General features: G+C 34.8%; 1 protein-coding gene across 7 annotated transcripts in view; it reads right to left on the bottom strand.

Annotated features, from left to right (window-relative positions):
- Positions 1 to 533: 533 nt before the first annotated feature.
- Positions 534 to 24,316, bottom strand: part of LOC114340913 (protein retinal degeneration B) — a 181,227-nt gene continuing 157,444 nt past the window's right edge. For 6 of the 7 annotated variants that reach the window (XM_050658308.1, XM_050658306.1, XM_050658307.1 and 3 more), the window contains one exon: positions 534 to 10,469. In XM_050658308.1, the coding sequence (XP_050514265.1) occupies positions 10,328 to 10,469 (142 nt within the window). In that variant the 3' untranslated portion in view covers positions 534 to 10,327. The remainder of the gene's footprint in view (positions 10,470 to 24,316) is intronic. The other variant, XM_050658309.1, reaches the window with a different exon arrangement.

Genomic DNA, 24,316 nt, shown 5'->3' on the forward strand with positions numbered 1-24,316 from the left:
TTCGGCCCTCAGTAATAATGCAATCTTTAATTCTGCGTTCAAATTGTTCAAAAATATTTATTAGTTTTCTCAGGATTCGAAAAACTTAATGCATTTAAATAGCATTTGCATAGATTTTGCCCTACTAATTTATATGTTGTCTAGTTTATAAGGTCTGTCGGTAATAAATAGGTACCTACTTTATTACTATGTTATGGACACCAAGTCTTTTAAACATCCAGACAAATTGAAAGATCATAAACTATATAGGTACTTTTTATTTTTGTAAAAATTTTCTTGCTAACCCATTTCGTTTCCTGGATGTTTAGAAACAGATATTTAGAAGCCCAAAATACGAAGTTTTTGACTGTAGGTATTAAGAATTTTTATAATTTATTTTTTTATAACCAAGATAACTTAAATCTAAAACATATCATAGAATTGGGTAAAAATGAGTACTTAATTTAAAAACCCATTTATTTAGGAAAAGATCCATAACTTACAATAAAGAAGCGATCTTCGCAAGAGAAAACCTTGGTTTTTATTGATACATATACTTCTTTTTTACGTTTCTTTTTACGATTTAAATTAGCTGGAACTGTAATAAAAATCTTGTCAGAATTGTTTTTAGAGGTATTTACATACCAAGGAACAAAACACACTTATTTGGTTTCATTTTTACTAATTAAATACGTAAAGAACTACACACATTCAAATACACTTCGTAAATAAGTACAAAACTAGTCGTCGATCAAAGACGATACGACTGCTGACGTCACAAACCGTAGCCTCGCTGCAGGGTACCGTTTTTCTAGCCTCCAAGAAAATCAACATTATGAACTCATTTATCTTAAAAAATATACATTTTTAAACAGTTTTATGATTGTTACGTTTTTATATACCTTATAATCTATTGAATTTAACTATATTTAAAAATTAGTGAACATCCCTATTACTCTGATCAAAGCTATCCGTGCAAAAAATTACGTATGTCTTGTTTTAATCTGAAGGACCGCCGGAGTGTGACGTCACGGCCAACTGCGGCTATATTCAGTGTTGTTATGATCACTTTTCCAAACAAAGAATAAAGATTGAAAACACGTTGAAAAGATACCCAATCTCAAGACCTTTTAATTCGTATAAATTTAAAATTTTGCTTCCTCTGCTACTTTTTATGTTCAATTATAGTGTTTTTTAAGTTGACATACGTACACTGGCAAGTATCTGTCAAAGTTGACGTAAACTGTAAAGTATATCTGAATTAATAATAGACATGCACTGTATAGCTATCTCTGTCGTTCAGAGCCACCTATGGTGACAATAATTTTGGATCACACGTTACCATACAAATTCATAAAGTTGAACCTGTTCAGAGTCAAAGTGTAGCAAGTATTTCAACATATTCCACTACTGTGGAAAATGACGAATGAATGGTTGTTTTCATTGATAATGTTATTATGTAAGTTAATTTGTAGTGTGTTTGTTGAGTAAACGTCTTGTTACTTCGTAAAGCCGACTTCATTGTCTTTACAACGAGACGCTTATTGTATCCGAACGTCTGCGGTCCCTTCGGTGAGTACCGATCCCACAAGGATAGAAACCAAGAACAAAATATAAACAGAGAATGTTTTAAAAATATTGTTCATATACTTTTTCATTCAAACATGACATGCATTTTATTGCTTTACTCTACTACTTTAATAACCATCCATTTAGCCAACGAAGTAATCTAAGTTCAGCGGTTTCCTATAATGCTGAACAATCATAAATATTAAGTACATTTTAAATCACTTTTTGTCAAAAATAAATATACTAAAGTGGATTTTTATGACACTAAATTAACATATCTTATTGTCGAATACTTTAAATACTTTTTATATAATTTGGACGTTAAGAAATACTTAAAAAAAACAAGATTCGAAATTCGAATTTAACACAACTTCATGTTATCTATCAAGTATCATTCTAACCAAGTTCTACTCCACCTGAACGTCTATTAAACAGTAAGCGTCACGCTAGTAGACAAACGGGTATCTAATTTCTAGGCGTGGGCTAATCCGGTCCGTTCTCACCTGCGACTTTCATGTCTGTCATGAAACTATTCAAAATACTTGTTTTTCCATACAAAAAATACACTAATTAATAGATACTATTGTTAGTTTGCTTTAAAAAAAAACTTTATTCAAACACCAACAAAATTACAATACTTTATAACTTTTACAACTTTAACACAATGACAAATAAATATAAACTTCAAATAAAACTCTTCTATAAACTGTCAACTTTGTATGTTTATATTGGTTTCTATACATTTTCTGACGTTCTAGACGTCACTAGACATAAAAGTAAACGGTGCAACAAGTGAAGGGCCCAGGACTGTATTAGCTCAATGTACCCGTGTGTCTAGTAGTGTGGCGGTTACTGTATACGGCCAATGCACAACATTTTCTTCTTCTTTTAGTACCTATTCGTTTCGAATATTGGCGATCATTCTGGCTATAATTATTTCATTAACTGATGCTTTAAATAGATTAGTTGCTGTTGTGAAGAACCATTTCCTCAGGTTCTTTAACAATGATATTCTTCTTCTCCCAATTCCTCGCTTTCCGAATACTTTACCTTGAAGTATACCCGAATACCTTACCGTTACTTTACTTTACCTTCAGTAAACTGTATTTAGCGCCGTTTCTCATTATGTGTCCGAGATATTCTAACTTTCTCCTTTTTATGGTATACATCACCTTTCTTTCTTTGCCCACTCTTCGTAATACGGTCTCGTTGGTTATCTTGTCCGTCCATGATATCCTTAGGATTCGCGTGTATAGCCACATCTCGAAGGCTTTAAGTTTTTTCTCCATTGCTTCAGTGAGTGTACAGGATTCAACTCCGTAATACAATATTGAGAAGATATAACATCGTAGGAGCCTTATTTTTATCTCCAGATTAAGGTTGTGGCTTTTAAAGAGTTTGGCCATGTTATTGAATGCACTCCTAGCCTTCTCTATTCTACATTCTATTTCTTGTGAGTGATCCCATTGTTCGTTTACTATTGTTCCAAGATAGTTATACTGTTTTACTCGGTCCACTGGTGTATTATTAATAAGTAGTTGGGCGTCTCTAATTTTATTTTTGCTGATGATCACAAATTTAGTTTTTGATATATTTACTTAAGTCCAAATCTTTCACTTACTTCATTTACTTTGTTTATTAGTTGCTGTAAACTGTTCAAACTGTCTGCAAAAATAACGATGTCGTCTGCATAGCGGATGTTGTTTAGGAGTTCTCCATTTAGAAGTATTCCATGTTCGCAATTTCCAAGGCTTCACTAAATATTTCCTCTGAATATACGTTAAATAATATAGGTGAAAGTATACAACCTTGTCTAACGCCTCGTAGAATCTGGATTGCTTCCGTTGGTTCACCTCCAAGATTCGTTCTTATTGTGGCTGATGGGTTCCAGTATAAATTTTGTATTATACGTCGGCCTTTATCATCCATTTGGGTTTTTGTTAAAACATCCATCATTTTTCGGTGTTGAACTGTATCAAATGCTTTTTGGTAGTCCACAAAGCAGGTGTAAATATCGCAAGTCATACCTCTGCATCTTTGAAATAAAACCTGTAGACTAAACAGTGCATCTCTTGTACCTACGCCTTTCGTGAATCCAAACTGTGTGTCTTGTATTCTCTCTTCGCATAGCTTGTATATTCTACGATGTATAATTTTAAGAAGAAGTTTTAATGCATGGCTCATTAGACTTATTAGCCTATATTCTCTGCACTTTTTTGCTCCCTGATTCTTTGGTAAGGTAATAAATTCTGAAACTAGCCAATCTTTTGGAATATTGCCTGTGTTATAGATATTATTGAAGATTTTACATAGTATTCGTAAAGATTCATCATCAAGGAGTTTAAGAAATTCAGATTGTACTCCGTCTAGTCCTGGAGCTCTACCTTCTTTTAGTGATATTATGGCTGCTCTTATTTCTGCCACTAGAATAGGTGGTCCTGTTTTTGTATTTTTCCAGGCATTATTGATACTCTCTTTGTCCACGATTATCTCTCCATTGTCATTAACAAGTTTTCTTATTCTTCTGTTTTTACATTTGCCTGTAATTTCTCTTACCTTCTTATGCACGTTGAAGTCGTCTTATTTACTTTGCAGAATTTCGATTTTTGGCATTTTTTCTCCAGTTCTTTCTGTTTGGCTTCTCTGATCTTTCTCCATATCTCTCGCTGTAATGTTTTATAAATGGAGTTACCGTTCTTGTTTTTCCTTCTTTCTTCCATTAGTTGCAGAATCTCTGTCATCATCTATGTCTTATTCTTACCTTCTTCGTTCTTCATAAAATTGTCTTTAATGTCGTCTATCGTTTTATTACGGAATTTTATCTTATCTTCTGTGCTTTCCGTTGTATTATCGATTTCTTTGAATTTTCTATTTAATGTTTTGCTGACTATTTCTTTTACTTCCTTACATTTCAGTTTTCTCATGTCATTTTTTTTACAGTTTTTCCGCGAATTTTTTTTAACTTGGTTCTATACACGCCCACTAAACGATTGTGGTCACAACATTTTACAAACATATAAATAAATATAAATAATTACATTTAAAAAATCTATAGGCGTTTTTGTTACGTAAAAATTTTTAAGGTGGGTATTGTTACTAAATTGATGTTAGAAAGACCACTGCCCAATAGGTAGATAGTAGATGGTTTGATAAATAACCTCCTTTGAAATGAAAAACATGTTTTTAGTTCGAATAATAGGATTCGGGAAGTTCTGCAAAATGGGTGTTTGTTTCGTCAATTATCTCTTCGTTCGAATTGAAGATTCTATTTACGAGCCATCTCTTCAAACTTGAGAACAAAGTCCAACAATTTGTGTTCGGTGCATTGTCTTTGAGAAACAACACTTTTCTCTTTTGTTGGCTGTCTATTGCGGTCCAATACATCTGTAATTGCTAATTCGAGTAGGGACAAGTGCAGTTGAACAATAAGTGAACAAAATTAAATACTTAAAAGTCTAGATTACGGAAGATCTAAATCCGAAATCAGAAATCCATTCAAGAACACAGCAATCAAGAACAGCTTCTTTGAAGATGAGGAAATTTCTGAGTAACCAAAGACTCAATCAGAAAATCCGATATCGGATGGTAAAATGTTATATCCACTCTATTCTTCTTTATGTTGTCAAAAAGCTGGAAGCTTTTGAGATGTGGCTTTTTAGGAAAATTTTAAAAATACCATGGACCGTTCGTATTACGAACGAAATAGTGTTGTACAGAATGGGAAGAGACAAAGAAGTTTTGACCACCATTAAAAGGCGAAAGACAGCATATTTAAAACACATACTTAGAAATGATAAGTAAGAACTATAAATGTACAATATAACTTTATAAAATATTTCAACCGATAAAAGCCATTTCCTAATGTATTTCAAGGCAGTACATTCCATATTCTCTCTCTCTCTCTCTCTCTCTCTCTCTCTCTCTCTCTCTCTCTCTCTCTCTCTCTCTCTCTCTCTCTCTCTCTCTTTTGTCGTTTCCCCATTACTGAGGATCGTGATTTCTTCCAATATTGAGAATACAAGGGCATTCACCAGTCTCATCTTGATATTTTGAGAGATAGATCTGTCTTTCCAAACTTTAGTTAGGCGACTCATCGCATTTTTTGCCATACAAATACGTCTCCGAACTTCTGCTTCACAGTTACCATCGTTAGTAATACTAGACCCGAGATAGGCAAAGGTGTTTACTATCTGGTATTCCTGTAACATGTTAGTCAGTTGGATAGTGTCGAATCTGTCGACCACCATTATTTTTGTCTTAGCTTTATTGATTTTCAGACCAACTTTATTGCCTTCGTACTCAACTCTTCGCAGAAGATCAACCATTTCTTGCTCATTTGCTGCTATAAGTGTAGTGTCATCAGCAAATCTTAAATTGGAGATCTTCCTACCAGCTACTGTTACTCCACCGGCCCATCCTCCTAAAACCATCCTCATGACATGTTCACCATAAATGTTAAATAAGTCGGGTGACAACACGCATCCTATCGGTCTTGAATTGGTTTGAGAATTTCTGATCTAGTCGTGCTGTCGCTATATTAGACTGGTACAGATTTTTAATAAGTGTCACCAGGTGCATTGTGCGCCCATTTCTATTAAAATTGACCACAGATTTATCCAGCTTACACAATCAAATGCTTTTTGGTAGTCAACGAAGCATATAATCATACCTACTTGAAAGTCTCTAGACTTTTCAATGAGTTGTCTCAGGTTCAGGATTTGTTCCCTTGTACCTTTACCCTTTACAAACCCCGCTTGTTCCTGAGGTATTTGGTAATTGGAATTGACATTCCATATTACGTTTCACTTAATGTTTTGATTTAACTTGTTTGCAAATGAATAATGACGTTTGTGCAAAGATATAATGGAACAACTATAGCCAACTTTCATTAATGGAGTCGGCACTAGAAGAAGAAATGTAAAAAAGTTAATTAATTATTTCTTAAGGTATTTTTATAGAAAAATCGTTCAAAGGAAGTGGCTTGATTTGAATTGGTAATGACTCATACCGTTAACTTAAACAAGAAAATATACATATGTTTTGATTTTGTTTTAATAGTAGGATTGACTAAAATGTACAGAAAGCGTAAAGTTTGATACAGAGTGTCTCTCTAATAAAATAACCGACACTAACTGTATATCTCATAACAAACAAACATGAACATTTAAAGATTACACCGATTTACGAATTTTAAATCTTAAAATCTCTAAATACTTCATAGTTAAATGTTATATCATTATCATTGTTTATATAGTAATAGTTGGTCAACGCAACGAGTAAATTTGTTTGATTCTAATTGAGCCAGTCACTAGATGTCACCACCATTTCTATCAGGGTTGCAATGTCGGGTAGCGATAAATACAAAATCCATAGACACCAAGTTGGATACGATCCTATTCATAACACACCAACTCGCATACATATTAAGAAAAATAAATATATGGAAGAATATATTTAGAAATTAAATTAAGGATGTCACGCTACTATACATTATGCATATAATAGCATGATCTCCTCCTCCTCCTCAGTCGTTTCCTCATTTCTGAGTGTCGTGATTCCCTATAATACGAGCAACTATATCTTTCCATTGGCTTCTGTCCTGAGCTTCCCTCATGGATTCAGATAAAGTTTTTCCACTGGCTTTCTGTACTTGATCCGTCACTCGAGTAGGTGAGCGACCTCTACTTCTGCGCCCTTCAACGTTTCCCGAAATTATAAGTCTCTCAAGATTATCATCACTTCCTCTTGCAATATGGCCGAAAAATTGTAAGACGGTGGAGAGGCAAATAGAGGAAAGTCGAGTCTGAATATTAAGCTCTCGGAGGATTGAGTGATTTGTTCTGTGTTCCGTCCATGAGATCCGAAGCATTCTTCTCCAGCACCACATTTCAAAGGCGTCAATCCTTTTTCTGTCGTCCGATTTCATTGTCCATGTTTCGGATCCGTAATTAAGTATGGGAAAAATTAAGGCACGTACTAATCTTATTTTGGTGTTCTTCGACAAGGAGCGATCTTTCCAGATTTTCGATAATCGACTCATATCGTTTTTGGCCATGCCTATTCTCCTACGTATTTCTTTTTTACAATAGATAATTGAACTCGTTAACCACTTCAAACTGGTCTAAGGCTCCTGTTGTCTGAAGTGAATTTGAATAATCTACTATCATAATTTTTGTTTATTGATCTTGAGACCACATCTATTGCTTTCGGCTTCCACTAGCTGCAGCAGGCTGGACATTTCTTCTTCGGGTGCAGTTATTAATGTTGTATCTTCTGCATATCTGAGATTTGAGATCTTTACTGCGATAGAAATACCGCCATTCCATTTGTCGAGTGCTTTTCTCATTATATATTCCCCATAGAAATTAAAAATACTTGGAGATAGAATACATCCTTGTCGGACTCCTCTACCTATTTTAAAAGGATCGGACTTATGGTTTTCAATTCTTATTCTGGTTTCACTGTTCTCATATAGGCTCTTCACCAGAGCTGACAGATGATCAGGAACCCCCATCTCATGTAGAACTTTTCACAAAACTGTCCAGTGTACACAGTCAAATGTTAATCCAGCATGACATCATTCATTTAATTTCTAAATATATTTCTTCCATATATGTATTTATTTTTCTTAATATGTATACGAGTTGGCGTGGCATGAATAGGGCCGTATCCAACTTGGTGTCTATGCATTTTGAATTTATCGCAGTTACGCGTGACATTTGCAGCCCTGACAGAAATGGTGGTAACATCTGGTGGCTGTCGCAATTTGATTCAAACAAATTTATTCGTTGCGTTGACCAACTATTACTACATAAACAATGTCATTATACTAATAACTACTGATAATGCAATTTAATTATAGTGATTTTTGGAATACACGACACAGGTAGAAAAATATAAACAATGACAAGATCTAACAATACTAAATTTTTCTAACAATATATATAGTTCTATATATAACTCGGAAGAAACACACAAAACTTGCGTTTCTGGATTAAAATGATCTTGTTATGTAATATTAAAATAATATCTAACTTTCATTTCATTCATTATTAATTTCATAATTTAGCATCCATTTGAAGTGTCACCATTACACTGGAATAGTACCAATATTTTTATATGCTCGGAATGTTTTAAAGTCTGCTATAATAAACACAGAACTGTATGTTACTGTATTCAGACACAGTATTAAAAAACAAACAGTAATGATACTCTGCGACCTTGATAAAGTCACGCATTTTTTCCGCGCAGACAGATTGGGGCGCAAAGTCGCAGAACTCACTGCGCTTCTGCAAACCGACGTGCACACTTTCAATCTTAAGTAATTTGAAGGTTAAACTAGCAATTCAGGTGCGTAGTAGCACAGTTGCTGCTGGTTTAAACTTGTAGGTACATTGTAGCCTCCTGAAGCTATTGGAACTACTGAGATTATTCAAAGATTTGACAATTTATTTGACCTATTTAATTCGTCTAATATTTCTAACCCAAAAGTAGCGTTTACACGATGGCAATTGGCGAGACAATTGTCATTGGACAATTGTCATCACGTGGTTGCGGATTGTCGGAGGCCAGTCCAGTTGGAAGAGAAGATGTTTACACGGGGCCAACTATTGCCATGGCAGTAGACAGCTAAAACATGGCCGACTGCTCGTCATCTAGAGGAAATTGGCAAAAAACAAGACAGCACTACTGTCCTACACCGTTCACACGGCGCCAATTGTCGCGAAAATTGAGATTTCGAGTGGTGGGGGGCTCATTGGGCGCAGCTCATTGTCCTCAGTCTACTCCCGGAGACAACTGAATTTTGGGCCAATTGTGAGGGCAGTTGGCAAGGCAATTGGCCTGAAGTGTTTAAAAAAAGACAATAATTTCATGCCAGTCAGTTGTCTTCTGACAATTGTCTCGCCAATTGCCATCATGTAAACGCGACTTTAGGGCCGGTTGTTCGAACGCTAATCAACAATGATCACTATCAAATATTTAATTACTGTCACCAAAACTGTCAATGTCAACTTTTATTGGGTTGCTGAAAACATAATTGATTAAAATTATGAGATTAGTTAATCAATTAACATAACAATTAACATAATTGATTAAGTAATTTCATATTATGTTTTCAGCAACCCAAACAAAGTTGATATTGACAGTTGGTGACAGTAATTAAATATTTGATAATGATCATTGTTGACTAGGTTTCGAACAACCGGCCCTTAGTCATACAATAGGGCTTTTAGTCATTTTGATTACCAGAAAGATTTTTCATTGAGCCAGGCCGGTCGTAACTTTTCGCCCCAAACAAGATGGCTGCCTCTACAAAACAAGACTTCAAAAACTTCAAATTGTAAAAGGCATTTAATTATAAATTGTAAAAGGCAGAGATTAAGGATGTTACCAGAAAGTGGTTCCAAGAGAATTTTCAAATTTATTGTTTAGATCTGGGACTTCTCATTTCTCTGCAATAGATGTCGCTACCGCCAGAGCGTCCTATATTAAGTAGGCAGCTTGGTTTCCTTTCGATGCAGAGGTGTTCATGTAACCCCATTGAAGACGTCTGGAGATACTGAAACGGACGTATGGGAATGATAAATCACCTCTGAACCGAAATGAAACATTCGCTGTTTTTTTAATTTTTAATTTAATTTAATTTTACTCTTTTACCGACATTTGATTAATTTCAAGATCATTTTAAAGTCCAGAACATGTTCTATTCAAGTGCAGTCAACTTTGGTTGAATTTTTCAAAAATCGAAATGAGCAGTTTCCTTGAACTGTCTCGCAATTTAACTTGGACTTTGTTTTCCTATTGGGGAAATAGAGAGCGTGGGCTTTGGCAATTGGTAACGACGAGTACTCAGCGATCTTTCTATTGGTGCGGACAGTTCACTTGCTATCGGATATGATGTGGCCCTCTTCGCAGAACGGCTGTTTAAAAAAATCGTCATTAGAAATGTCAAAAACATAAAGATCGCTTAAGAAATATTACTATACTTTGTTCACTGAATCCCAACTGTGACCAACTGACTAAATTTAGTAGACAGTTGGGTAATTTAGTTTAGTAAGTTAGTTTAGTTTAGACTTAGTAATTGATTTGTTGCAGTTTGGTCGAGTTTTGGTCAAATCTAAGTTAGTATAGAACCAGCACATATGCTCATTGCCAATATTAATTATAACTTAATTAAAAACAAAACAGTAAAATCCTTTATAAAAGGTATATAATATATTTAAAATCCCTAAAAAGGGCTACATCACAATCACCTAACTAGTTTTCGACTGGTTTACCAGTCATCATCAGTGCTTATCTAAAATGAATATAACCTGGTAAAATAATGCAAAGTTTTCGAAATTTTGACTACGATTAAGAAAAGTTGTAGGTTATACTCACGCGTGAAGTTTACATGCTAACCACCAAGATATAATTTAATAAAAATATGAGGGCCAAAGCCCTGTAAAAGTAATCCGTCAAGGAAACATCGGTTTAAAATGCCAACTTAAGCGTGGATGTTTGACATATTTTTTACTAATATGCTCCAGGTAACATCTGAGCTGTGATATGACTTGTTCACATGGTGGAAGTGTGGCAGCAACTGACAATGAAATGGATAGAAACCTCTGAACGATGACAAGACAGAAATGACAGTTCCACAGGAAGTTTTAAAATTAACCTGTCATATTTAAAGACTATGGTCTTAACAAACTGTACACCATAGTCTTTAAATATGACAGGTTAATTTTAAAACTTCCTTTTTAGGGATTTTAAATATACAACTTTTATAAAAGATTTTACTGTTTTTTGTATTACATGGTATACAGCCACAGGAAAACTTTTTCCTTGTGGATTTTTATAACTTAATTAGTAATATTCTAGGACTTGAAAGACCACCACCATGCAATGATTGGTTTGATGCTAAGGGTGAGGACATTGTCCGAAGAAAAAATGAAGCGTATAACTCAGAAAAAAAACAACAAAATTCTAAAGACCTTACGAGAGAGATAAGTAATTGCAATGAAGAAAAATGAGTTTTTGAAAATTGAATATTGGCCTCTTTGTCCATGGCCCTCTGTCATTCTGGCTGTGTGTCCTGTCCATCCCCATTTTAGTCTGGTTATCCTTTCGATGATGTCAGAAAACTTGGTACTTCTCCTGATCTCTTCGTTTTCACTCTATCTGGCAGAGTTATTCTTAACATGGACCACTCCATTCTTCTCTGTGTGACGCTTAGTATGGTAGTCGAGGCTTTTGTGGAGGTAAGTGTGTTATGGCGAGCACGCCACTGTGTGCGTTTTTATTCCAATATCTAGACTACATCGGAGATGAGAAATACCCACGCTGATAATTTCGAGGTGTCAATGATATGTTCCAGGACTATGAAAGGTTTTAAGAAATAGTTTGTATTCATTCATTTATGTAGTCTCAATCTCAATGTTAAATAAAACTAAGGAATTGCACTAAATATCTGTAATAATTACTATTATTACCTATTACACTTGCTAACAACATATTATTTTTGTATCGAAAACAAAACTAAAACTACTTCTTATCTTTATCGAGTCAGATAACGAATCATCAACTCAAAAAGAGAGGTTGGCCTTGAAACACATGACTGTCTGTGCACTCGGCACTCGGTACTCGGTGTTCCACGTTATCAGTAGAACTCCAATACAGGGTGCACCGACACATTTGACTGCATTTAGTATCGTTCTGTACCTTAAGGGGGGGGGGGTATGGTTTGAAATATTCAATTTTTTTTATTATTTCAAATAAAAGTGCATACTTTCAAGAATATTCTCTGAAAATTTCAAAATAATCGGAGTAAAATTACCAGAGATACAGGGTGTCGAATGTCCCTACCTTCGACTCGCGTTGCCGCGGCTTCGCGCCAGCACGCTTGAGCGTAGTGAGAAACGTTAAACAACTGTTCGCCTTCTCATTTGTAGATTACTCCTCGATTTAAAAAACATATTCCAATGTGCATCACTTTACGATTTGGCAGACAAATAAGAAGATGAAGATGCAGTTGTCAAAACTTTAAACGCATTTTTCTCAAAACTGCTTTTTCAAATGCGGTGGACATTGTAACTGAAAAACTACTGGGCCGATCTACCTGATATTTTGCACATATTTTCTTTAGACATTTCATGAGGTAACAACGTCGAGATATTTTTCTTTTTTTGCTTATTTTTTGTTCAACAATAATAAGTCTGTTGATTTTCACAAAATTTTTACCAAAAATTTAATTTTTTTGATTTCTGAGTGATACCAAAAATTCAAAAATCATTAAAAATAAAAAAACTCGACGTTGTGACCTCGTGAAACTCATAAGCTTATTAAATATTTCTGAATTTTTTGTTTCGTATGATCGAGTGATGAGTTCTGATGTCCACCGCAAAATCCATTCTTTTGTGAGCTGCCTGTCAAAATTTTCACCAATGGCTTATTTTCCAATATTTTGGATTAGATTTTTTTCTAAGCATTCTTTGAATTGTACTTAATATGTTTATTTAATTTAAAAATAAAATATTTGTACCATAGCTTCGAAAAAAATTCACAAAAATGTGCTTGATATGTTGATTTCAAACCATACCCCCTCCTTAAGCTGTTAACAACTAACAACTCAATAAACTTGTGCATTGCCTTCAGTAGTTTCGTTACTTAATTCTCCAACGAACACACATCATTTTATACAGAATAAAAGTAGTGTTTCTGCTCCATATGTCAAGACTGGAAAGATACACTGATAAAATACCTTTCTCTTTAAACATGTGGGCAGCTCACTTTTAAAAGTTTTTCTCAGTTTTCTATAATATGCTGCGCACCTAAACCGATTCTTCTTTTCCGTTCATGAGTCTGATTATCCCGGCCGATCATAATTTCATGTCCCAGGTGTTTATATCTATCTATGAGTTCTATTTCTTTCCCACCAATACTGATGTTCTGGTTGGACACCAAATTTGTCACTATTTTTGTTTTCGAGATGTTTATATTTAAACCTACATTTTCTGTAGCCACAACGAGTTCGGAGTTCCTGTACCATCTCTCTTGCCATACCTATATCCTCTAGGTATAACTACAGAACTTATTAAAGAGTGTGGGATAGTCTTACTAATCAGATACATAAAATTGTAGTCAGAACTTGGACAGTAGGAATGAAGAACAAATCTCGGAAGAAAGGTGTACTAGAATTATTTGACCCTTACATAAAAAGAGTGATCAGTTGGAATGCAGGAATTATTGGGGTATAACCCTTCTTCTTAACACAGTATACACAATATTTTCGAGTATCCTATATGGTCGCCTAGGGCATATTTAGAGGAGCTTCTTGACGAATATTACAGTAGTTTTAGATCTGGTCAATCCACAAGGGACCTGATTTTTGTGCTAAGGCCCCTACAATATCGATACCTACCACCTATTCATAGAATTTAAATATGACACTGAGCTACAAAGTAAATTGTATGAAACCTTGGACGAATTATTCATTTCCAATAAACTACTAAAACTGGTTAGAGCTACAATGCGCAAAATGGTTTGTCAAGTTGTAATATAGTGTGGACAATCACAAGCGTTTGAAACGCATGTTGGACTGAGCAGGGAGATGCGCTGGTGTGCCACCTTTTCAAAATATTACCACAAATTATGGCCTATGTAGATGATCTGATCTAATTGCTGTTACAAAAGGCAAGCTATAAGAACTGGCATCAACACCCAATAGAATAGCCAGAAATATCAGTCCTCAATTCATTGTTAATTACTCTAGTTTTGAAGTGGTTAATAATCCATTTCCTAGACATTTTAGGTAATAAGTAATATTTCTTAAACGATATTGTAAATAAATGTATCAAATAAAACAATTCAAAATACTTTTAAACCTGTTAACAAAACTTTAGTTCAAAATATAACTACTGCAAAAAGCCTTCAAGTGTATGATTTTTACAAAAGTCCCAACCAATAGCTGAATCAATAAATTAAATAATGTTTATGACCTTTCTAATGTAGATACTATCGAGAGAAACTGTTTTAAAGATATCTACAGAAGCAAATATATCCCAAAGTTTTGTTAATTCCAGTAAATCTAAAATATTTTACTTATATGTGAACAACAAACAATATTTTGAAGAAACTGAATATTGTAGTGTTAATAAGTAAAATATTTTATGTGTTTATTTTTCGAGTATTACATGTGCTAAATTAATATTGTTTTTAAGCAAAGAAGCAATTTTAAGGCAGCTTTATTTACTCTTCTGGTTTAAGTTTCGTTTATTCGGATTAGGAATATGCAAACTAAGGAAATATAGTTAAATATGTATTAAAAATGCCTACTTGTATCACTAAGTTTGTTTTTTGAGTTTTAAACGTCGATGAAACAAGACAACATTACGTTCAAACTTGTATAAAATATCCCAATATATGTATTACCCAAGCGCCAAGTTGGTTACGAATACAGATTCAAGGCTGTCATCATCCAATTTCCAGAAATCCTTTTTACGTCTCCCCTCCAACGCATCGGTGGTTAACCTCTACTCCTGCCCGCCGTTCTAATTAGGGCAGTCAATGAGGGTATTTTGCTCCGAATTCCATCCTACTACATCGATTTACTTGATATTTTCACAGTAAGTAGGGAATAGCTCAAGAAGCAAAGTCTACCCTATGCCGATGTGCTCTTATCTTGGGGGTGGTTCCCACCCCTTCTCGGGGGTGAAAAATGTTTTGGTTAAAATAGCCACGGAAGAGGATAGAGAACCTAATTTTAAGCAAAAACTGTTGTATAATTATTTTTTGAAAACTCGATACTTTTTGAGTTATTCGTTGTTGAAAATTGGCCATTTTCATTGAAAAATGACACCTTTTTGGACGGATTTTTGCACATACCTTAAAAACTATGCATCTAACAAAAAAACTATTGTAGCGGGTATTTACTGTAATTACTTCTAATTACAATAAAACTAGCGGTTCGTATTTATATACGACTTTATTTATATTTATACAAGTTTACTTTACAAACTTTAGCTTAAGACTAACTCTATTTACAAATATGTCCTATTTATATATGCGATACAGATATTCCAGAAATATCTATATATCTCCAGCTATGTCCATGTGACCGCTTGCACGTCATCGTCGCTGCATCGGCGTATCTCGAAACATCGATAGTGTTCTGTCTGTCCGGAGACGGGAGCTGGTATACGAGGGTAGGTCAATAATTATTTTGTTACACTGCTCCCCTCTTAAGATCTGAGCGTCCCGATCAGCAACTCTAGATGGCCCAGGATGGCGGAATCTACAGGATTCTCCGGCTCTGCATACACCCCTAGAAAAGAAGTAACAGTCTACTGTCTTTGAAGGGTATGACATCTTCGGGTTCATGCAACACACAGTAATCCGTACGCCAGTTTCTCTGAAGATCACTTCCAGCATGCTTCTCACAATCTTCCAATCCAGATTTTCTACTGCATGGCCAATTTTTGGTAAAGCCAAATCTTTGATGTCATAATTACAGACCATTTTCTTCAAATTAGTTAGAGCACGCCATATGTTCTCGTAGCTTGGCGTGTCCGTATAAGACTTCCTGGTCACTATATACAGCAAAGATCGAGGACCATCTTCCAATCGCAATACTCTTCCAATTTTAGGTTGTTGATTCCTTAACTCGTCCAGGCGGCCGAACTTTCTATTGAATACGGACGAGATTCCTTTAGTCATCTCGAGGTCTTGTGCAACACAGTGGGCTAGAGAGACGTTTTCTGGAACACCAAACAGATCTTGCTGAACTTCTGTGGTCACGCCGAATCTAGCACTCTTTCTTTCTGCGTAATTTGACATAAATTGATTAAAACTTGGCTGTGCGACACCTTTCATCTCCTGTTGGAGGACTCGTGCTTCTTCTGTTTCATTTGAGCCAGCATATGATGCAAGACGATTTATGTGAATAACTTTTGGTTTACCGTTTGGCAACTTCTTAATTCTATATATTACGTCATTTATTTTCTTCTTAACTTCATACGGACCTTCCCATTGTCTTTGCAGTTTAGGACACAAGCCTCGACGACGTTGCGGATTATAAAGCCAGACAAGATCACCTACTTCGAAGCTTTCATTCTTGCATCGAGAATCATATTGATCTTTCATTCTGTCACTGGCTATCTGGATGTGTTGTCGGGCAAGTTCATGAATGTTGTTCATTCGTAATTTCAGGCGGTCAACGTAGTCTTCGCCTGCAACATGTTCCTCGGAAGGTCCGCAGCCAAACTCTAGGTCGCAGGGCAACCGAACTTCACGACCCAACATCAGGCAGGTTGGTGTTTGACCTGTAGTTTCATTTACGGCCGAGCGGTAGGCCATCAGGAATAAATGAATGTGTTGGTCCCAATCCCGCTGATGTTCAGATACAACTTTGGACAAGTGTTTACCCATCGTTCGGTTCATCCTCTCGACCATCCCATCTGATTGAGGATGCAGGGGTGTTGTTCTGGTCTTATTGGCACCAATCAATTTACAAACGTTTTGGAAAAGAGCTGACTCAAAGTTTCGCCCTTGGTCGGAGTGGATCTCCAAGGGAACACCAAATCGGCTAAAGAATTCTTTAACAAGTACCTCTGCAACGGTAGCAGCTTCTTGATTTGGTAATGCATAGGCCTCAGTCCATTTTGTAAAATAATCCATGGCTACCAGGATGTATTTATTTCCAGCATCGGTTTCTGGAAATGGACCTGCAATGTCGATAGCTACTCTTTCCATAGGACTTCCAACATTGTACTGTCTCATGGGTGCTCTCTTTTTACCAACCGGACCATTACCGGATGCACACGGTTCACATTTTCGGCACCATCTCCTTACATCATCTTTACAGTTCACCCAATAGAACCGTTCTCGAACCTTTTGCAGAGTCTTCGTAATACCAAAGTGTCCACCTGATGTACCGTCATGCAACTGACGCAATACTTCTGACACTTTACTTTTAGGTACAATTAACTGAAGCTTAGATTCTGTACCATCATCGTTCTCAAAGGTTCTGTACAGAAGATCATCTTTTAGTACCAGGCAATTCCATTGGCTCCAGTAGGCCTTGACTTCTGGACTACATGCACTAATGTTCTGCCAACTAGGTCTCTCACCTTGCCGCATCCAATCCAATACTCTTTTTATACATGGATCATCTTCTTGGGCGTCTTGTAACTGTTGGGGCTGCCATTGCTCATTAATTACGGTGGTTCGTCTCACGGGGCAAAATCGTTCCTCTAATTTGGCACAGTGATTACAATTCGCACTGCATGGTCGTCTCGAAAGGGCATCAGCATTTGAACCAACTCTTCCAGCCCTCTTCATGCGTCTCTTCGGCATCGTGTCACGAATCACCCTCCGTACCATTTCCACCAAACGTTCATCTTTTCTCTTATCGCCTTTTTCTACGGTTATTACTCGATTGTTTCGTGAAGCTTGGCTAGCTGCTTCGTGTTCCAATGCAATAGCAAGTGCTTCATCTAAAACTTTCGGTCTTGCTAGTCGTAAAGCTTTCTGTAGTTCATTATCTTTCAGCCCATTGACGAAGGTATCTACTGCAATTTCTTCTAAAACGCTGTCTGGCACCTCTGGATAAGCCAACCGCACCACACGAGCCACATCTGCTTCAAATTCTTGCAGATTCTCACTTGCTCGTTGACTTCTACTTCGCAGTTGTGCTTTGTATACTTGTTGTAGATGGGCATCTCCATAGCGTTTTTCTAGACGAGTGAACAAGGTCTGGTAACAATTTTCTTGACCCTTGGGAATTGACCTTAATATATCTGCAGCATCACCTCGTAAAGCAGCAGTCAAGGAAACAGCCTTTTCTTGTTCGGTCCAATGATTGGCGGTCGCAATAGCTTCAAACTGTCTAAGATATATGGACCAAGAGGACTTTCCATCAAATGGTGGTAATTTGAATCTCATATTATGCGACATTTCTTCTCTCGGTAGTTCATCTTTCACTACAGGATCTAAAGCTACTGCATGAACTGACGGTTGCACTTTTGTATCGGTTATCATGCTCTCTAATTCTTTGATCTTCTCTTCTACGGCCAAAACTACTGCATTAACTGAAGGTAGCACTTTCGTATTGGTTACCATAGTCTCTAGTTGTTTGATCTTATCTTCTAACATTTCTTTACTGTCGTCTACGCTTTTCTGTATCTTATCGAATGTTCTAGAAACCTCTTCAAATTTCTCGTCGTTCTGTCTACAAACGTCTTTAATTACTTGAGAAACACTTTCAAATTTCTCGTTGCTCTGTCTACAAACTTCTTTAATTACTTGAGAAGTCTCGTCAAATCTTTTAGCAACATTTTCGAATTTATCGTCGCTTTTTCTAGAAGTTTCATCGATCTTTTGAGAAACACTTTCAAATTTCTCGTTGTTCTGTCTACTAACTTCTTCAAGTTTCTCGTTGTTCTGTCTACTAACTTCCTCAAGTTTCTCGTTGTTCTGTCTAGAAGTTTCATCGATCGTTTCAGAAACAGTTTTTAATTTCGATAAGATTACTTGTTCTGCTGACTGGAAGTGGAACGTCTCTGGGTCATCTCCGTTCTTCGTGAGGACATCCTTGAGTCGTGCTTGTAGGACTATCTTGCACCCACTGCTGTCTAATTCGTACTCTTCTAATTGTTCACGGAGCTGTTTTATGGTCAGTTCTTGTAGCAACATCTTTGGTCGGCACACACGTACTTTTCAAAATGTCTAAGTCTTTCCGAATACCGAACAATCAACGCACTTCAATTGTTCCCGACGAATAAAGTTCAAAAGTCTTTCCGAATACCGAACAATTAACGCATTCCGATTATTCCCGACGAATAAAGTTCAAAAGTCTTTTTTTTTCACTTTTCATTTATTTACACTCCACACCGTTAACACCAACTGTAGCGGTTATTAGTGTAATTACTTCTAATTACAATAAAACTAGCGGTTCGTATTTATATACGACTTTATTTATATTTATACAAGTTTACTTTACAAACTTTAGCTTAAGACTAACTCTATTTACAAATATGTCCTATTTATATATGCGATACAGATATTCCAGAAATATCTATATATCTCCAGCTATGTCCATGTGACCGCTTGCACGTCATCGTCGCTGCATCGGCGTATCTCGAAACATCGATAGTGTTCTGTCTGTCCGGAGACGGGAGCTGGTATACGAGGGTAGGTCAATAATTATTTTGTTACACTATATAAAATATTTCTGTAGGTTATAAAAAAACAAAGAGATTCCGTTCCTTCATAAATCTTCTATTTAAAATACAAAGAGGGATATGGTAGGTAAGAACAGTTTGTTTTTTTGCTGCATGCTCAAATCGGTGTATTCAACTTGAAATAACAGAGAAACTGTCGATTTTAGGTGTATAATGAAACTAATAACTTTTGTAGTGCTTGAAAAGACGTTTAAAATGAGCAATACTAAATGTCGATTAAATTCAAACTAAGCGAGGTATTCTACAAAAAAGTTGATGAATAATGTATTTTAAGAAGAAATGAGAAGTATATTTAAGTCCTCATCTATCAGAATTTAAATACATCGTTTTCCTTCTACAATACTTTTTATTATAGTGTTGAATGGTTTTTGAAAAAAATAAGATCAAATTATAGAGCGCATTTTTAAATTTTCTTAAAAATCTTCCTTTTCCTCCATGTAACTCGAAAACGATAAGAGATACGAAAAAAAGATACCGCACAAAAATGTAGGGCTTTTTCAGATAAAAATTTTCTTTTTATTTTTCATTACTGTATCTCATCATTTTCAAGTTACATGGAGAAAAAGAAAGATTTTTAAGAAAATTTAAAAATGCTCTTTTTTAATTAATTTGATCTTTTTTTTCAAGAACCAATCATTTTAAACCCGTCCAACTTTTTGAACATAGAAATAACACTATAATAAAAGGTATTGAGGAAGGAAAACGAAGCATTTACATTTTGGTAGATGGGGGTTAAAATTAATTCTCATTTTTCCTTAAAATACATTAGTTATCAATTTTCTTTGCAGCATATCTCGCTTAGTTTTAATGTAATGGACTTTTAATATAGCTCATTTTAAAGGCCTTTTCAAGCACTACAAAAGGTATTAGTAGCATTATACACCTAAAATCGACCGTTTCTCTGTTATAGATGCATAGTTTTTAAGGTATTCGCAAAAAACCGTTCGAAAAGGTATTATGTTTCAATGAAAATGGCCAATTTTCAACCACGAATATCTCAAAAGTATTGAGTTTTCAAAAAAAAATGATAGAACAGTTTTTGCTTAGAATTCGGTTCTCTAGTGAATTCCGTGGTAATTTTAACCAAAAAATTTTCCACCCCTAATAAGGGGTGGCAACCACCCCCAAGATAACAGCACACATCGGCATAGGGTAGACTTTGAATTAGGAGATAAGTAGAGGCTATGCCCAAAATTTCATTAAAACCCATGCAGTAGGATAGAATTCGGAGGTAATATCCTATTCTTGCTCCCACTGACTGGCGTAAATATCCTTCTAGTCAATCTGTTGTTCGATATTCTCGCCTCATGACTTGCCCATTTCCATTTCATTGTAGTTACTGTCGCTACATTTTCACTATTTGATTCCAAGCATGATTCTTTCCATATAGTCCAAGTAATGAAGCTTAAAATAGGTAAAAACCTCGCAATTTTTACGGAATGGCTCGATTTGCTTAAAAATTTGAGAATAAGTAGTGGATAGTCCAAGGATCAAAATCTATATTATGCAGAAAGGCGCTTTTACTATGGGGGTGGTTGCCACCCCATCTCGGGGGTGAAAATTTTTTATTATATTTTGATCGCAAAAGTTACTAAAAACGTTTATTCTAAGCAAAAAACGTTCTATACATTTTTTTGATAAACTTAATGGTTTTCGATTTAGTCGCTAGCAAAAGTGTTAGTTTTATATCGAAAAAATCAATGTTTTTAATAAGTTTTCTGCTAATAACTCCAAAAGTTTTCGTTTTATCAAAAAGTCAAGAGCCGGGAAAACTACGCATTTTTCGAGGAAAACCTGCTTAAACTAATTTAAAGTACTTAAAAATATCTATCTCCAGAAATCAAAAAGAAAAGTCTCTAGCTCAAAAATAAGTGACTTATAAGGAAAAGAATGCCAGTCCCTATTTTTTTCAGCAAAAAAGTGATGGCAAGCAACCCCCTAATCACCACCCTAATTAAAATTAGTCATTTATCTTATTTAGTCTTTTTTATTTATATATTATTAATTGGTTCTAGAAGTTTGACCGGCTTAGAATGATTAGTTTAAAAAAAATGGAGTTAAAAGCGAATAACGAATTTTTTTAGTTTGGAAAAAAATGGCCTTTTTTTCAGAGTAGCAAGATTAGCCTCAGAGATAGGAAAAAATATTTTAATACAAGATTGTAGCTTATTTAATTCCCAAGAATCTGGTCTAAAAAATGTTTTCTATGGCAAAAATTGAGTGAGCTATTGACAATTAAATCTTGTAATAACATGCAAAAACCACCTTTACCAACCCTTTCAAAGTCACCTCTTTTTGCGACTGAGGATTTTAAAAACATTTAATATTAATAAACTTAGAGATCTTGTAAACACCTACAAAACTATTTTTTAACAAACTTTCGTAGATAAAAATAAAAACGTTACGATTGAAAAATCAATATATTTTTTTGAAAAAAAAAAAAAGGAAAAATCCAATTGGAAGCATAATAATGTAAGTTAGCGGTGTTTTTAGTCATTGGCCTTATTCATTTTTATTTACTTATGTATTCTTAATAGATTTTAGAAGTTTGACTGGCTTAGAATGATTAGTTTTTAAAAAACTGGAGATAAAAGCGAATAACGAATTTTTGTAGTTTGGTAAAAAATGCCATTTTCTTCAGAATAGAATAATTAGCATCAGAGATACGAAAAAATGTTTCAATATAAATTTGTAGGTTATTTAATTCCCAAGAAATTGGTTTGAAACATTTTTTTCTACGGCAAAAATTAAGTGAATCGTATATGAGTATATCGAAACACATTGAATTTTTCTATAGGTACAAAACTAACACTTTCCATAACGAATAAATCGAAAACTGTTAATTTTATCAAAAAAATGTATAGATTATTTTTTGTTTAGAATAAATGTTTTTATCAACTTTTGCGGTCAAAATATAATAAAAAATTTCCAACCCCGAGATGGGGTGGCAACCACCCCCATAGTAAAAGCGTCTTTCGGAATCATATAGATTTTGATCCTGGGACTATCCACTACTTATTCTCAAATTTTGAAGCAAATCGATCCATTCTGTAAAAATTGCGACGTGAAAAGCTTCGGTTCCTGGCCTAATAGTTATTTGAGCTATTTTTAAATTATCCGCTGTCTTCTTTTAAATGTAAATTACCGGTAATACGCAATATTCATATATATTTCTCTTCAAGGCATATGTACCTACATTACTCTTACATATCTCACGTAATTGTTCTAAAGTGACACAACTCAAACCTATTCTACGTTGTATCTTACGCGTTTGGTTGTTTCCTTTTCCAATTAGTATTTTGTGCTCAAGATTTTTGTTTATTTTCCTCTTCACGTGCCATATCAGAATTATCCGACGTTGGTGATCACATTGGCTTCTCGATCTTCTGCGACATGGAATAATTGCCTTTCATTTGATATCTGAGTCCATTCACGAATGTTTTTTTAACCAAGACACAGTTTTTTTTTGGCAAACAACACCTTTGGCGGTTATACACTCTTTTTAATAAAATCTTTAATAATCCCTTTTTTGAAAACGATTTCTGGAGTTGAAATCGAAATGTCAAAATGTTTAGGTAAACATGTAATGTCATTACAATTAACACAATCCTATAATGGCTAATCCTATATAAACACAATATTTAAGAAATAGCACGTATTTGAAGTAATTGTAGAAAACTATTTCCTTATTAGCTTAAAGAGTCAGGAACTATAGAGTACCTCTACACTGCGTAGACAGTGCTCTGAAGAGGGTAAGGTTAAACCCGAAATACGTATAAGTACATAGTATCATCTTTATTTTTCATTTTTTTTATTTCCTTATTGTTTGCATATATCCTAAAATCATTTTATTTATCACAGTATTTTATGATGGTTTATTTAAGGTTTTATCACTGTTTGTTCTAATCTCTCCTAATTTTAGAACCTGTCCAATGCCTAATTTACACCTTTACACCTTTTATTAGCCAGTATATCAACAAAGTAAAACAGCCATTGTTAGAACTTCATAATTTTGGTCAAGCAGTGATAAAATATTATATTAATTCTAGCAAGCTTGTCATTATGTTATGCATCTACAAAATATTAGCTAGAGTGGTAATAAATGCAAACCAAGTCATTTTAAACTATGGTATACATCTTTTATGGTACCATCAGTTGATCCAAACAAAAAAGTTTGTACAAAATGTATAGTGCAAAATTATGACGAGATCTACATATTCAATTCGTATAAACTACGCCTAAGAATTTTCTTCTTTCTATTATAAATAAAAACAATTTTTTAGTACATACTGCGTAAACAAGAACCTTAGTGAAAAATGCAGAAACTGTTGATGATTTTATGAACAGGATATAATGCCAAAAACAACTAAAAAGTAAGCCTATATAATAGATGGAAGGATGTAGGCGTAAAGTAAGCGTATATTTATGTAGGAGATGCTCTAGGGATCGTAGGAGATGCTCTCATCATATACATATTCTTATTAGTATTTTATCAGCACAAAAGAATTCCAAGAGAAATATGAATAATTTCCTATAAACAGTGAAGT

The sequence above is a fragment of the Diabrotica virgifera genome, chromosome 8 (assembly GCF_917563875.1).
Source record: "Diabrotica virgifera virgifera chromosome 8, PGI_DIABVI_V3a".
In the NCBI taxonomy this organism is placed as follows: Eukaryota; Metazoa; Arthropoda; class Insecta; order Coleoptera; family Chrysomelidae; genus Diabrotica; species Diabrotica virgifera.